General features: G+C 43.2%; 1 protein-coding gene across 3 annotated transcripts in view; it reads right to left on the reverse strand.

The window, feature by feature from the left end:
- Positions 1-17501, reverse strand: part of NBEA (neurobeachin) — a 673719-nt gene that overhangs the window by 31593 nt on the left and 624625 nt on the right. For 2 of the 3 annotated variants that reach the window (XM_066582838.1, XM_066582830.1), the window contains exons 48-51: positions 16994-17161; positions 5948-6010; positions 5506-5595; positions 675-867 (exon numbers count right to left, since the gene is read on the reverse strand). In XM_066582838.1, the coding sequence (XP_066438935.1) occupies positions 675-867; positions 5506-5595; positions 5948-6010; positions 16994-17161 (514 nt within the window). The remainder of the gene's footprint in view (positions 1-674; positions 868-5505; positions 5596-5947; positions 6011-16993; positions 17162-17501) is intronic. The other variant, XM_066582846.1, reaches the window with a different exon arrangement.

The following is a 17501-nucleotide window of genomic DNA, read 5'->3' on the forward strand; positions in this document are numbered from 1 at the left end:
AACTACTTTTAAAATTGTTTTAAAAACACAGTTTAAAAGGACAATTACCCTGTTAAAGGTATAAGGCCATCGTGGACTGGTCTCTCGTCTGAGACCTCTCCTTATGAGCTAGCACAAAGAGTTATTAAATAAGAGCTTTGGGAGACCAAGCCCTGCATCTAATTGGTCTACCATTTATTCACGCTCCCAACATTTCAATCCCCAATTTCAATGCTTTGCCCCAATCCATCCAGGAACACCCCCTTTATGCAAATGACCATAGGCCCTGCCCACTTTGAGACACATTTCATGGGATGGTTAGGAAGTATGATCTAATTACACAGGAAGAAGGGGGAATTTATGGCGAGACATGGCTTCATCTAGCAAAAAGAACTATTCAGCACTCATGGACCATTAATCATTTAAAGTTTCCCTTTATTTGGCTCTTAAACAATGGTGAGTACTAAATTGATAACTGGGGGTAGAAGGAACATGGGAAACGCTCTGCAGCACATTAAGCCTTTTTCCTAGTGTGCACATATTAGGACTTCTTCTTATTTCTGTATGTGGCTCCCCCTGAACACAAGCTATGATATGCCTGGGACACATCTATATGCATCTATTGTAAATGTAACATGACATTTCAGCAATGTGATTAAACTAATTGGCATACAATGGAAAAGGTCACAACTTACCCACAGTGTTGTGCCACCTATTCACTGCAAACAGCCTGCTGCATGTGACAGTCACCACTGCGGGGATAGTTAGATGGGGCAGTGTATTGGCTGCAACGTGGGTAACTGGGGAGTTGGAGGGAAACTTCAGCACCATAATGACATCCTGCTGCATCTGGTCTTTAAACATAAGAGGACTCTGCGGGAGGAAGCACTGTTAAGGGGAGAGAGAAGAAGAAAGAATACAATCAAGATAATAGCATTAAAATATACAGGTAAACCCATTCCTCAAAATAAGCAGTCACATTTACTGATTCTGAGATACAGACCGTATTACGCCATTCTCATATGGGGCGAATTTGCTGTCAATTTTCTGTGCAGACTGTACGGAAAATTTGCAGCATTTACAGTAAAAGTAAATGAAAGTAGTGAGTGAAATGTTCAAATTCTCATTCATTGGCTCGCTGCCCGAAATTCGTGTGGAAATTGACAAGTGGTGCAGAATTTAAATCCTCAGCATGTCAATTAACTGCAGCGACTTGCAGTGCAGATTCCACCTCTTCAAATGAGGGAGTGAAATTCACACCCAAATCTGCATGAACATCTGCACCAAATGGTGCAATTTTGCACTGCAGATCTGCTGTAGACCCTCCGCAGCACATTCAATCCTGTGTGAACACATAGCCTTATAGTCCAGAGCTGTACTTACAACTAAGTCGGACCATTACAGGTGGCATAGAGACCATTACTGACCTCTAAGTATATACGAGGGGGCGCTGATAAGTCTTTGGCTTTGTGTTCTTGTTTTGTTTCTATGGTAACGAATGTTACATCACATGAAAGCCTTATATGTCTAATATATGTTTTCAAAATGTTGTGTTTGTAGCTTATGGCAACAGTGATCTAGGCACGCGGGAAAACAAAATGGGGGAGTCTAAGGCGATATTCACAGCAAATAAGAGCAGAGGAGTGATAAAATTCTTGTTTCTGCAAGGAAAGTCTGCGAAGGATATTCATGGTGATATGTCGCAGACATTGGGGGATCAATGCCCTTCATATCCTACAGCTAAGAACTGGGTTGTCAAATTTAAAACGGGCCACTTCAGCACCAATGATGAGGAACGTCCTGGACGACCGAGAGAGGTCGTTGTTCCGGAGATCGTTGATGCTGCGCACAACCTCATACTGGATCAGCGAATTTCAGCTAAAGGAATAGCAGACATCATGGGGATTTCTCGATAACGTGTTTGTGTCATTATCCATGAACATTTGAACATGAAGAAGCTATCTGCAAAGCGGGTCCCCAAATGTTTGACAACAGATCAGAAAAGCATGCGAGTGAAAACTTCCCGGTCCATTTGTCAATGTTTCTGGACTGATAAGAACTTCCTGGATCGACTGGTCACTATGGATGAGACCTGGATTTATTTGTATGACCCTGAAACCAAGGAGCAGTCAAAAGAGTGGAGGCACAGTGGTTCTCCTCGCCCAAAGAAGTTCAGGGGGCAAAAATCAGCCACTAAGATGATGGCGTCTGTGTTCTGGGATAGGGAGAACGTGCTGCTAGTGGACTACCTTCAAAATGGTTCCACCATCAATGCAAGGTATTACATTGAACTTTTGGACCAATTGAAGGCAGCTCTGAAGGCCAAAAGGTGCGGCAAACTGTCCAAAGGAATCTTGCTCCTGACAGACAATGCCTCCGCTCACACTGCACAAGCGACCACGGCAAAACTGGTGGAGCTAGGCTACCAGCTGGTTGACCACCCACCTTATTCACCAGATTTAGCTCCCTCCGACTATCATCTGTTTCCAAACCTGAAGAAACACCTCAAGGGTACCACATTTCACACCATTTCTGATGCCATGACTGCTACCGATGACTGGTTTTAGGCACAACCAAAATCCTTCTTTTTGCAAGGCTTACAGAACTTGGAATACCGATGTAAGAAGTGTGTTGACATCAGTGGAGAGTATGTGGAAGAAATGTAAAGTTTCATCTTCCTATTTCATTTCTTTCTGGGTAAAGCCAAAGACTTCTCAGCAGCCCCTCATAGACTGGTTATTATAAAACACTTCATATTATATTAAAGACAATAACAACTTTTCATGGTCTCGTATGAAATAGATTGGCAAAAAGATTTTAAACTTCCATCAATTAACATTGAAAGCCTATATACAGGGATCCCACATGGTTCAAGTATAGATGCAGGATGCCATTTCCTACATAGTGCTAATAAAAGCCAAGAATATTATAATTTTGTATGTGATGTTTTGTTCTTTGTGCGCTTCAGTCATCATTTAAGTACGGCGCTGGTACCCCCATCACAAGTGCTCATGACAATCTTTCCTTGGCATTCTTTGAGAAGAAATTATATATACTGTATATTATGTATGTATGTATGCATATTCTGCATTGAAAATCCTTTTGTTCATTACATCCAGCTCTTCTTCAGATACGTTGACGACATCTTCATCGTCTGGTCAGGTTCCCAGGCCGACTGAAGGTTTCGTTAGGCATCTCAGTGGTGTTAATAATCTGGATATGAAGTTTACTTCTCGATTCAGTGATGTACAAATAGAATCTCTAGATACCTTCTTACCCGTTCTCTACATACAACTGCTCTATACTCTAGTGAATTCCCGATGGGTTTCTTCCACATGAATATATTAATCAGGGAAACTACTGTACCTAAATGATTGAGAGTGAAAGCTCTATGCTTCATAAGGCGATAACATGTAATTTTACAATATGATGTTATAACTTGTTTCACAAAGCTGCGGAGATATGGATTTACCTGCGGTCTTCCCTGCTTAGTCCTCAATTGGTTAGGACTTGTACACTCCACTGTTTTACTGGTCAGGCATGCTCAGTGCCTTCTAATGACAGGTTGGTCGGCATAAAATGGTCTGAAGTTTGATGATTTAGATGGACGATTGGAATAATGGAAACAGAGACATTTTTAAACTTTCACGCAATCTCCGGACTACCCCTTTAAAGATGTTGTACAATATGTACTGGGCCGTATTTGCTGCAGGTGTCCCTACAGAATGGATCTCCACTTTGATTTATAGGGTTGGTTCCTGAGTGGTCGACGACTGTCTATGATGTTCATAGACTGTAACGAGACATACTGACATGGGCTGTCTACATAAGACAACCTCTTTAATTAAGGATCTTCCTAATTACTGATCCCAATCCCCAGTACGGACCAGAACAGATGTCGATGTACATATTGAAGAGGCTACAGTGCTCACACAAGCTTAGAAACAGGGGTCCCGAGAGTCAGACCCCCACTGATCTGATATTGATGGCATATATAAAGAATTATGCTTGCATTTACTCAGTGCCAACCTTTATTGTGGGAGGCCCACCGACCAGGTGTTTGCCAGGCCAGTATGCTTGTGCACTGTGCTGATGTGTGCCGGAGGCGGGCAGCTCCATTCTCACTGCAGTGGCCAGGCTAGATATTATAGGCAAAGTTCCCATTTAAGCAAATGCATTGGGAACGGAGCTGTTGGTTTGTCACAGAAATCAGCTCAGTACATAAGCATAACGGTCCATATGAACACCCAGGTGGTGGACCCCTGCAGATCTACTATTGATGGCCTATACTAAAGATAGGCCATCAGTAGTTTCAACTAGACAACCCCTTTAAGCAGGGCAAATCTTTGTTCACTGGAAGTACAGTATCCTACCAAAAGTAATTGGACACCTGAGCAAGAATGAAAAGTAGTATTTATTTACATGTTTTAATACTTAGTGGGGCCTCTTTTGGCGCTAATGACATCGGATACTCTCCATGGCATACTTTCTACTAACATCCGATACACTGCAGCTGATATAGCCCTCCATTCATCCTGCAAACATCTGGAGAGCTCTCTCAAAGAAAATGCAAAGGCCCATCTGCAATTGTGCACGGAGTATCGTCATTTGACAGTGGAGCAATGGAAGAACATTCTATGGAGTGATGAATCACGCTACTCCATCTTCAGATCAGATGATGACTGGGAATGCCTTTTGCCTGAGTGTACTGTGGCAACAGTTAAATTCTGTTGTGGTCTGGGGATGTTTTACTTGATATGCTCTTGGTCCGTTGGTTGTAGTGTCAAGAACTGTGAAGACAATATGGCAAGACTCTGCAAATATCAGCAATACTTGCAACAAGACAATGTGCCTTGTTAGAACTCCAGCGCTGTTTGAGGAAATGGATGTTCTAAGATTGAACTGGTCTGTAGAGTCCCGACCTGAACCCTACTGAACGTCTTTAAGAAGAACAGGAACGTCAGGTCAGTAAGTATGAACAGCGTCCATCTTCTTTGAGAGCACTTGCCAGACGTTTGCAGGATGAATAGAGGGAAATACCAGCTGAAATCTATCAGACAATAGTAGAAAGTATACCACAGAGAGTATCCAATGTCATTAGGGCCTAAGGAGCCCCACTATGTAATAACATCTGGAAATAAATATTACTTTTGATCCTTGCTCAATGTCCAATTACCTTTAGTAGGATATTGTAAACAATGAGGGTTCCTATTAGATGACATCAAAAATCTTGAAAACCATGAGAAACTGAAAGGATATTGAAGTATTGTAGAACGTTTCATTATACAAACAATGACCTCTCTGTTAATGCTGTAATATCTGCTTCTGGTGGTTGATAAAAATGGATGTTCAGCCTCATTAATATAATATTCTCAAGAACAAAACATATTAAATGGTCGAAAATTAGTAAAGCCACAACGAGCAAATAAAAAGGAGCGCCTCTTGAATCGGCTGTGAACCTCCACTCACCATCTACTTGCAAAAAAAAACAAAAAAAACCTCTCCCTACATGCCGTTATATCTCACCAGGTGCATGGCTGAGCTCCGAGGCGGATGTGGCTCAATAAGCAACTGAGATGGCGTCTGTCCAAAAGTCTGTATCTGTGCCTCCATGGCCTGCAGGGAGAGAGGAGTGATTGTCATAATCAATATGCATCAAAGAGATAGGTCAACACACTATTTGACAATGCAAGCACATCCCAAGTCAGCCATGAAAGAAGTCCAGAAAATTCACCGGTGCTTTTCTCCCGGGCTGCAGACTCAGCCAAGTGTTAGTATTTTTGTAGACAAGCTTTGCTTTCTCTCGAGCATGCTTCACTTAACCAAATAACCATTTTATGATGAGATCTGGGTTATCTTTGAATGTTAACCTGTGGTGACATGCAGCTAAAGAGCGGAGAGACGACTCTCACAGAACACACGTGAACATGTTAATAATATGTGCCCACGCCACTGACGGTGCAGATACCTGAACAAAATCCCCAGTGAGGAGGAAAGTTTGGGGGTCTCTTATAAAGTATGCTTCAGGGATCTTGATGAATGAGAAAAGTAACAGTTAAAGGACTATAACAAAACACGGCAAGATGAGTGCAAGACACTGCAGGAGCAAAAACACACTGGTGACCGACCACGGAGGTGGCGTGATAACAGAACGTAGCTCGTCGCAGGACTCGAGGACACAGTGGCAATGTATATTTTATATGTACACTAAATGGCCACTTTATTACAGGCATCCACACTTTCATGATTGGAGCTTTCCTGTATGGAAATTAGACATGTGACCCTGGAGTGCAGCATAACATCAAGTGAGCACGTGTCCATGTGAATTCCATTAGAATGGAAAAATCCAGTGATCTAAGTGACTTCTAAAGAGGCCTGTGAAATAATAAGGGCCTGCTCATCTAATCACTCCTCTACACTGTTTAACCCCATAAATGCTGTAGTCATTGTTGACTTGTATTTAAACATTTTTACAGAAAAAAAAAATTTGAAACTTTTTCCCCTTACACAAGGTTTTACATTTTGAAAAAAACACTCTACAAATAATTAGTATTGCCACATCTACAAGAAGCCTTAGGCCGAAAATCGAACTCGCCTATGGACATCGGGCCTCACTGTAAAATATTATATTATTCATCAAGCATGGAACATTCAAAAAAAATTGCCATTTTCTGATCACCTTGTTTCCTCTAAACATGAATGTTTAGGGGAAACAATTTTGAAAAATCGTTTCTACCACAAAATGGTACCAATAAAAACTACAACTTGTCCCACAAAAAACAGGCCTGACTGAAAATAAAAATGCTCCTATGCTGGAATGTGAGGCCACACAAAGATGTAAAAAAATGTAAAACAAAGTATTTATATTGTGCAAATGTTGTAGAACATAAAAAAAACCTCTATAAATTTGTCATAATCATAAAGCTTTTCCCCTTGCCTTCAGCAAAAAATAATTAATAAAAGTTATTCAATACACTATGTGGTTCCTATAAAAACTAGAACTCGTCCCACAAAATACAAGGTGTCCTACAGCTACACTGGTGAAAAAATACAAAAAGTTATGACCACTGGAACATAAGAGGGGATATGATTTAGTGTCTCTTAAGGCTAAAATGAGTTATGTCACTAGGGGGTTAAAATGCAGTTCAGGAGACTGAGTTTTGCGCCAAATATATTTACATGAGACATGAAATCAAAATCTACAATACAAGTGTGACATTTTCAGGAGGGTTTTTCCAATTTTTATGTGACTGCTGGGGGTTAATTATTGGTTTATTATCTGAAGATCCTGGAGGATCGGCACGTGTGATCGGCACTTTTACTTTTGGTCACTTTCCTGGAATGTTTCTTTGCACGGTATTCTGCTAATCAGGTACCTACGGCACATTAATGGAATATCTATGTATTATATAATGAAACAATTATGGATACGCGCTTCCTGAATTCCTGCAGGCGGACTGTCCGCTCATCACATTTCAGACAAGGAGAATGTTATGAAATCATTCCTGTCAATAAGTAGATAATTCCTGGTCCCTGCTGGACGACTTTACCGGGAGCTCTCCGCACGGAATATTGTCTGCTGCAGTCCATCCGACTGGACAGACAATAACAAACTTATTATTGTGAGACCTCCATCTTATCCTTCATAATGAGCAGGAGAAAGTCTCTTATCACTATTATTAGCATTTATTTTATAGCGCCGTTGATTCCAGGGCTCATCAACTGATTGGGGGCATATCTACACACACTCATGACTGTGCTAATGAATGATCATGGCCAATCATGGGTGCATATAAGAGCTGATTAATAGGGTATTCTAAAGGCCCATTTAGACACAACGATTATGCCTCAAAATTCGCTCAAAAGCTCTCTTTTGAGCGATAATCGTTGTGCCTAAGGCCTCATGTCCACGGGGGAAAAGATGATTTAAAATCCGCAGCGTTTCTCCCGCACGCGGATCCGCGCCCCATAGGGATGCATTGGACACCCGCAGGTAGTTAAATACCTGCGGATGTCATTTTTCCCTTCAGGCACAGATCCGCGTGCAGGAAAAAAAAGGCGACATGCTCAATTTTAGTGCGGGTGTCCCACGGTGACGGCTCCCGCAGGCTTCTATTGAAGCCTATGGAAGCCGTCCGGATTCGCGGAACACCCGCACCAGAATTAAAACTTACCTGTCCGGACGCTGCGGATATTACCTCCGTCGCGGCCAGATCTTCTTTCTTCGGCCTGGCGGATGTGCCCGGCGCATGCGCGCGGCCCGCTGCCGGCGTGCCGAGCACATCCACCGGGCCGAAGAAAGAAGATCCGGCCGCAACGGAGGGAAGATCCGCAGCATCCAGACAGGTGAGTTTATTCTTATTTTTAGCCTCATGTCCCCGGGAAAGGAGGGACCCGCTGCAGGATTCTGCATGGAGAATCCGCGGTGGGCCTGATTTTCTCTGTGGACATGAGGCCTAAATGTGCCCATCTTTCACTGTTCGGCCGAACAATGGTTTTCACTTTTGCTTGAAAACTGTGGTTCAGCAGAACAGCTGATAAGCAGGACCATAGGCTGTGTTCTGCCCGGGAGAGCTGATTACAGCTGATAACATTGTTACAGAAGTTCTCAGCCCTGCTGGTAAAACAGCTGATGAGCAGGACCGCATGCTGTGTCTGCTGTCCATGGTGCTGAATTCTCCATGGGGAGTCGTAGGCTGAACAATGGAGCTAATTACAGAGCTCAGACCTTCTGCTGAGTTCTGCAACAGCTCCCAGAAGCTTATTTGCATACAAATGAAGCTAATAAATTACTAATAGCAATTAGTGCCTATCAGTACTTTATGCAAAACTATTGCTGATCTTTCAATCTTTTGAAAGATATCTGTGTGTGTAAATGGACCCTAAGAACCAAAAAAGTGTCTGACAGCAGCTGTTTAGATGAGCACTGATCAACCAAATTGAGCTAGTTTAAATGGCCTTTACACAGACCTATGCTGGCTTTATGGGGGACACAAACGATTCTTAAAGGGATATTTCAGGCAAACACTATCTAACCTCAGTATAGGTCATCCAGCCGGAGATCCACCGCTCAGGATCCCCAAGGATCAGCAAATCAATTGGAGCAAAGTCACCTATTACACTTCCAACTCAGCCTTGGGGCCAAATAGGGAAACCTCAGAGTTGGTTTTGCTTCCATTAATTTCAATGGGAGTGATGCCGCCTCTGAGACTTTCTGCTCAGAAATAATGTCCAGACGTGCTACACTGATGGTGGGTCAGATGATCAGCTGATTGCCGGGGATCCTGAGTGGCGGACCTTGGTGCTCAACTATTGATGACCTATCCTGAAGATTGATTGTCAATAGTATTTACCCAGAAAACCTATTTAATACGACTATTTGTTCCCAGTACAGTATCATAATTGTCGGCAGAATATCCCCTATTCACACAAGTAGATATGCGGCTGACATGATTGTTCCGCTGCACAAACGACTCAATCATTCGATAACTGAGGGTTTGCTCTCTTTATGTCTGACTGAGGGTATATAAGCATGGCCTGATGAGCGTGTGAACGTTCGTGCCAAATCATCTGCCCATGAAAAAGGGTTTTAACAAGGAGGAAATAAAATATACTTCCATATGCTTCTCTTAATATACCACTTCCTTTGAAACCAGTTTTGCCAGTCTCCCGTCAACGACGTAGAGAGTGCGGTCTAATGGGCCGGAACAGCATTCTTTACAATTACACAACAGATCTGCCCAGAGGAAATGTGACAGGATTATGATGTCCCTATTGTATTAAAGACAATTCCAAATAATATCTAATACTCCATATAATTGATGTTTACATATTAGAAAGAGATACAGGCTTTGTATCCGGAGTGTTCTGTCATGTTTCACCACAGGAGAAGACAGTCATTGTAAAGTTCATTATAAATTACAGCTTTACAACTGCAATATGAGTTAAGCTGTCATAATTTTCTCAGCCAGGGATCCCGTGCTGTCAAAGAGTGTCAATTTTTAATCTGACACAGGGAAGAATATTATCTGTTCCTCTGACCTTCTGATATTTTAATACTATAATTGCCGTGCTTAGTCGTGCAGCCATGATTTCACCTGTCAAGCAAGAATGAATCAATACCCTCCAGCATCTCTTCCCATTTGAGCATTGGTTATCGTGTGTTTCATTACACATAAAGCGAACGCTATCTACACACCTGCACAAAAATATCACATGAGAAAACTAAACGTCATAGAAAATTTACTCCTGAAAATCACTATTTTGTTTGGTCCAACTACCCGATAAAAATTCATAAATAGAGATGAGCGAGTATACTCGCTAAAGGCAATTGCTCGAACGAGCATTGCCTTTAGCGAGTATCTCCCTGCTCGAGACTGAAGGTTTGGGTGCCAGCAGCGGGCAGGGAGCTGCGGGGGAGAGCGGGGCAGAACGGAGGGGAGATCTCTCTCTCCCTCTCTCCCCCCCGCTCCCTCCTACTGACTGCCGCTACTCACCGCTCCCCCACGCCGGCACCCGAACCTTCAGTCTCGAGCGGGGAGATACTCGCTAAAGGCAATGCTCGCTCGAGCAATTGCCTTTAGCGAGTATGCTCGCTCATCTCTATTCATAAACAATTCATTAGTCCTATTACTAAAAGGTACAATTCTAGTCCTACTGGAAATCTGCAAAACGTCCGGTCCCCTGCTAGACTTTCCCCTATGACTCCTGTTTCCTCAATCCCGCCAATATTAGCAAACGGAGGTTTAAAAGTACCTAAAACATGGAGCAAAATTAAATCCCTTGATAGTACATAATATTCTTAAGGACACAAATTTAACCAATCCACACCAAATAAGGACCTTCACACAATACTATTCACTCACTTTTCTGGAGACACTAGATATTTTCAAGTCTATTAAAAGATTTCAAACCCTATACCCGTGGTGGCAAAAAAATGGCACGCAGAGCCCTCTGTTGGCACGCACGCCGACGGCTGCTCACCAGGGTAGTGATTACAGATGCAGCGGCTGGTAATCACTTAGCAGCGCTGATCCAGAGTGCACACTTTGACGTCAGTGTGCACCGCTGACCTCGCCTCCTTGGTTCCGCAAGAGCAGAGGGGAGGAGGCATCTGGATGCACACATGGACATCCGCAGCAAAGTAGACTAGCAGCACTTCGATAGGGAGTTAAGTACATGGGTCTAAGGGGGGCGTTATTACTACTGGGGCTGATATTGGGGATACTATTAGTAATAGTGTCCGCTATATCGGCCCCAGTAGTAATAGTATTACTACTGAGGACACTGTGAGGTTAATATTATTACTGGGGCCAATATAGAGTTAACGCAGAGGTGTAACTTGAAGCTCCTGGGCAACAATGCAAAACCTGTAACAGGGCAGTCAACTGAAATGCTTTATTCATAGTACTAGGCTCACTATATGGAGAAGAGGGGCCTTATGGGTCCCCTAAGGCTTATGGGCCCAGGTGCATCCGCATTCCCTGCATCCCCTATAGTTACACCAGTGATTACTACTGAGGCCACTGTGGGGGTCACAATTACTGCTGAAGCCACTGTGGGGGACACTATTACTACTGAGACCACTGTGGGGGACACTTACTACTGAGACCACTGTGGGGGACACTATTACTACTGAGACCACTGTGGGGGACACTATTACTACTGAGACCACTGTGGGGGACACTATTACCACTGAGACTACTGTTGAGAACACTATTACTACTGAGACAACTGTGGGGGACACTATTACTACTGAGACCACTGTGGGGGACACTATTACTACTGAGACCACTGTGGGGGACACTATTACTATTGAGGCCACTGTGAGGGTCACTATTACTACTAAGAACCCTGTGGGGGACACTATTACTGCTAAGAACACTGTGGGGACACTATTACTACTGAGTCCACTGTGGGGGACACTATTACTACTGAGGCCACTGTGGGGCACACTATTACTACTGAGGCCACTGTGGGGCACACTATTACTATTAAGTCCACTGTGGGGTCACTATTACTGCTGAGGCCACTGTGGGGGTCACTATTACTGCTAAGACCACTGTGGGGGTCACTATCACTACTGAGGCCACTGTAGGGGACACTATTAATACTGAGGCCACTCTGCATGTGGTAACATGCCTCAAGATGAATTACGGTATGTTTACACGTAGTGGAAATGCTGCAGAATGTCCGCAGCGGAAATTTCCGTGGCAAATTTCGCAGGATTTCTGTGTCCAAAAAGAGTGCTGATTTTGACTGGAAATCAGCTGCGGATCCACAGCCGATTTCATGCTATGCAACGTTCCCCTCACCTCCTCCTTAGGCTTCCCACAGTGAATGTTCCCCGGCTTGGGGTTCCCAGCGGCCTGGTCAGGAGCGGCACTGCTGGTCAGGTGAGGCCACTACAGGCCTTCTGGGAACCAGAAACCTGGGAGCACTGACAGCGGGAAGCCTATAGAAGAGGTGAGGGGGAGTGCCTTATAGTATGAAATCAGCTGTGGGTAAGCCTTGCACGAGCAGAGACTGAAAATACCCATTTCCCAGGACAGCTAGCTGTGGTAACACAGCACCAAGTATAAAGGAAGGACTGCCTTGATCTTTTCAAGAGACCAATTGCTAAAACCCAGTTCCCGACACTTTTTATTATCCAACTGACCATTATGGTCCGGTCTCAACCAGTTGTTTATTCTAATTAGTTTACGATGTTTCAATATTAAAAGTTATATAGGCATGGCTTGTTCGAATCTTTATGTGTCTTGTCCACGCGGCCTGTGCTACACTGCTGTACTTCTAGTCTTTTACCAAGACTATAGGAGCCAACTTCATTATGTTCCAGAGTGTCCAGAATCCAGCCATGAGAGCCTTCTTTTGTTCATGTCAACATATGAGGACAAGGCCACCATGACCTCCGCAATGGTCCAGTCACCAACGCAAACCAAGGTAAACCTCCCGCTTCTAGGCACAAGCTGAACCATTTCACTGGCCCAACCTCCTCTGGAGGATAGGGACAAAGCCCAGCCTGGGCCCTAGTCCATGCCCCAAAAATTAATGAACCCTTTCTGTCAGCTGTTCAAAGTATGTCAATTCCTCCATGTAATTTGTAGCAACTAACGAAAGTTATCTTGTCCTCATGGGCTAATATTCCTGCAGAACGATTACAACACCTAATGTAGTCTATGCTATAACAAATTCCCGCGGTTCTGAAGACCAAAGAAGGTTTGAATAATACTTGGGTGTCTCTAACAAAAGGCCATTCAGTGTTGACTTCCAGCAATGTTCATAGTCTGTGCTATATGGATATTGAATACATGAGATAACATTGAGGTTTCCATTCCCTACAATGGCAGAGAACTCACTTTCCCAGCATGCAGTCATTGGGTCTCTCAGTGAGCGCACAACTGAATATCATTCCAATTATTGGAATTATATTTCTTTTCAATTTCTCAGTAATGTTTGGCCATCTCTAACCAATAACTACAATAGAAGCAGTAATCATATGGAAACATGTTTGATTATTGTACCAAGCATAATTATCAGATTTTCAGAACCACAGAAGTTAGAATTCTCACTAACAGTCATTATTGTATATAAGGAATGTCTCTGGCCAGTTTCACTTAAGGTTCAGTTGCAGCTTGTAAAGTATCATATATACAGTATACTATACATATCTGTAAACTTTTTTAAATGTGTATTATAATATGTTTAATTACTTGCCCCATATAGAAAAATAGCTACATTAAAGCCCACAGCCTGGCGATGTATAAATTACAGCATGTTTTACATACAGCAGATGGCAGATATCATGGGGAATGGAGGATGGCGAGAGCGTTTTCCACATCTCAGCACTACTCATCCAGCAGCTGTTGCACTTGGAGACTTCTCACATCAGATTTACATAGTCTACTACCAAAAAGGCATCCACATTTGGAGAACTACAATATAGCCGGGTGGACTTGTGTTATCCAGGTGACAACATATGTATAAACAACCAAATGTTGGGACTACAAAGAATTAAATAGTAAAACAAAAGTACAACTCCAGGTCATAATGAATGTATATAGTGAGATAATATATCTGTAGGACACGGCTACCATCCATGTATGATAAGTAAAAACAAAGGAATATGCAACGTATTTACTGTTGATGACCTAGCCTCAGGATAGAGTCGAAACCCCTGACTTCATAATGCCCAGGATGACAGGCAGGACGCTGCAGCCTCTGATTGGCTGCAGCAGTCATGCGACTTCCACTGTCATTGGAGACTGGCATCGTTGCAGGACCCACTTCAGCATTTTCCGGAGGAGAGTATGCTTTATTTTGTTATTTTATAATATGACCACTTGTTTAAAATATATATATATATATTTATTTTAGTTGTACAACCCCTTTAAGAGTATGGGAGTTTAATAAAGCAATAAAGCTAAAACAATCATCAGGGCAGTGGAGATTTTTATATTTTATTTTACAGTCAGTAATCTCATTGAAGAACACTGCAGTTAGTGTTCAACCAGCCTGAAAATGCTGATAACAGGAAACAGTTGCTTGCATTTGAAGGGAACCTGTCACCAACTATAAGCACCACAAGCAAAGGGCCCTTTTACAATGAACACTAATCGTTCAGATTCTTGCTGGATCACGGGAATCTGAATGGTAGTCGTTCAGGGTAAATCCCAGCAGTAATGATGAACGATAATTCATAGATACCGTATATACTCGAGTATTAGCAGACCCGAGTACAAGCCGAGCCACAAAAAATTGGTAAAACTTATTGACTCGAGTATAAGCCCAGCTATACTTGAGTATATACTAGGTAAAAAAAAAAAGCAATACTCACCTATCAGCCGACGTCTGTGTCCCCGGCGCAATGCTCTCCACGGCGGTGCGGCCAGCTGCTGCAGTTTTCTCCCTGGCTTGCTTTTGAAATCCCTGTCGTCAGCCCTGTGATTGGATCGAGCGCCAGCCAATCTCAGCCGGTGTCCGATAAAGCAATCACAGCCATTCACTGACATCACTGAATGGCTGTGATTAGTTTATCGAGTGCCGGCTTTGATTGGCCAGCGCTTGATCCATTCACAGCGCTGACAGCGGGGATTTCAAAAGCAAGCCAGGGAGAAGACAGTGGGGAGAAGACTGCAGCAGCTGGCCACACCGCCGGGGACATCATCGCACCGGGGACACAGACACCGGCTGATAGGTGAGTATTGAGTTGGTTTTTTTTTACCTCACTCGAGTATAAGCCGAGAGGGGCTTTTTCAGCACATTTTTTTTTTTTTTGCTGAACAACTTGGCTTATACTTGAGCATATACGGTGATTCAGTTTGTGCGGACATAGAAATCAAACTATGTAAATAGGTACTTGTTCATCCACAAACTAATGCCTACTTACTGTGAATGGAGGCGGGCTGCTGAAGCAATCTCCAGCCCGCTCCTACCCCATTCACTGAGCGATCCTCGCTCCTATATGAAGGCACAGGAGTGACTATTTCTGGGATGACTGTTGTGCACTGAAGCACCCAACTATTGTCCCATGTAAAGGGACCCTAAGTTATGGCTTGTAGTTTAGGTAATGTGGAGTCCCGGGATCTTTGTTTCATGCTCACCCAGTCCCCCATTCTTGCACTGGTTCCAGGCAAAGTCAGCGCACACAACAAGCGTGACTCTTCTCAGAAGGCTGTGTGCGTGCCCGTCCATTCATCACTATAGGAGTGTGCACACAGCCTTTTGAAGAGAGTCAAGCTGGCTGTGTGCATTGACTTTGCCATGGGCATTGCAGGAATGAGGGATAAGGTTAGTACGAAGAGAAGCATCCCGGACTCCACATTACCTAAATTGTAAGCACGATAACTTAGTTTATGGTGCTTATAGTTGATGACACGATCCCTTTAACAGCATAGTTACAACAAGCACAGGCCATACACCCTAGATGGCTGTTGGCTTAACACTAGGTAGTTATTTCGTTCGAGTCCCTATACACACATATACCCAGCATCTGTTCTCAGTTGGGAGAGGGGAATAAGTCACGGCCAGATTCTCTTGGTAGCTGTTTACCTATTGTGATAAAGGATCGGGCATATTGAAATTCAATATGCGGGTCCATCTAACTTATCTAATGTGTATTGGATTGGGCACCTTAAGACGGACTTCTGCTCCAGATAGAAATGATACTCTGTGTTAAGCCTAGTATTAGGCCTACGGCAGTGATGTATGGCTTGGAGCACCATAAAGTGGTCTTCGTCTCATGCATCTACCCTTTAGGCCCTGCATAAGAAAATATAATTTCTACCCTGAGTGTTTTTTCAAGGGTTAGTGCCTTTAAATATCTAAAAAAAACTATTTGTACACTCCCTATGTCAGGCATTTAAAAATATATACTGCATTATCCCTTTAACCCCTTCACTCCACAGGACATATATTTATGTCATGGGGGCACCTGGTATGTATGGAGGAGGATCGGGAGCCAATCTTTCTCTATACAAGGCGGGTGCCCGCTATCTTTGACAGCTGATACTCGCCCACAACAGCAGTGTTCAGCGCTCATGCTGATTGTGGCTGTTAATCCTTTAAATGCCACTATCAATTCTGACAGAAGCATTTAAATTCGCAATCAATGTAAAGAGGTTCTGAACACCTCCCCCACAATGAGATTGCAAGGTGCCATTCTGTTGTTATGGCAGCTCTTGCCTCCTGAAGTCCCCCAGGGATGCCATGAATGAATGCCTATCAAGGTGTGCGTATGGCACGTCTTGATAGTCTGCCTGTCAGAATGCGATATCATGCCATACTATATAGGTTTTCAGTACATTATATGGTACATTAAATAATGCAATTGAAAAAAAAAAAAACTCGTCCCGCAGGAAATAAGCCGTCAGACAGCTACATCAACGTAAAAATAAGAGAAAGGAGGACACAATCATCAGCATCTATTTCCCCTAATGTCAGTGTTATAATATGACAGTGCAGGAGATACAAATGGCTATGGAATGCAGTAGAAATCCCTATGTCACCTACTTACCTCCCGTAACACGGGATCAGTGACACTGTCCAAGTTCACAGACCCTTCGTATGTCAGATAATGAAAGACATTCAATGCGCGCACGGCTTCGGGACCTCGCTGCTTGTAGCCAAATATCAGATCTATCCACTGGTGTAGCTGACACGATACAAACTCACTCTCCAGCGCCTGTTATAGATGGGAAAACGGAAACATTTAGAAAGAGAACAATTCATTGGGATATATGGACAGCGACACATACAGTACAACTGCATAGCATTATCGTGTCCAGGTACAGCAACAGTTACCATCAATCACACATTCGGAAGCCTTCATATGAGTAACTGGACACATAACTTGCTTCATTTTACTTCTATTAAATCTTACAAAGTATATATCATTGCTAGAGAACACGGTATATTAAGAGCATGAGGAAGATGGGGCAATTCAAACACGCCTGAAGACAATTAGCTGAACAATATTGATTTAAACAAGATATGCAGGATACAGATAAAACATATGAAACATG

Source organism: Eleutherodactylus coqui, chromosome 1 (genome assembly GCF_035609145.1).
Source record: "Eleutherodactylus coqui strain aEleCoq1 chromosome 1, aEleCoq1.hap1, whole genome shotgun sequence".
NCBI classification, from domain to species: Eukaryota; Metazoa; Chordata; class Amphibia; order Anura; family Eleutherodactylidae; genus Eleutherodactylus; species Eleutherodactylus coqui.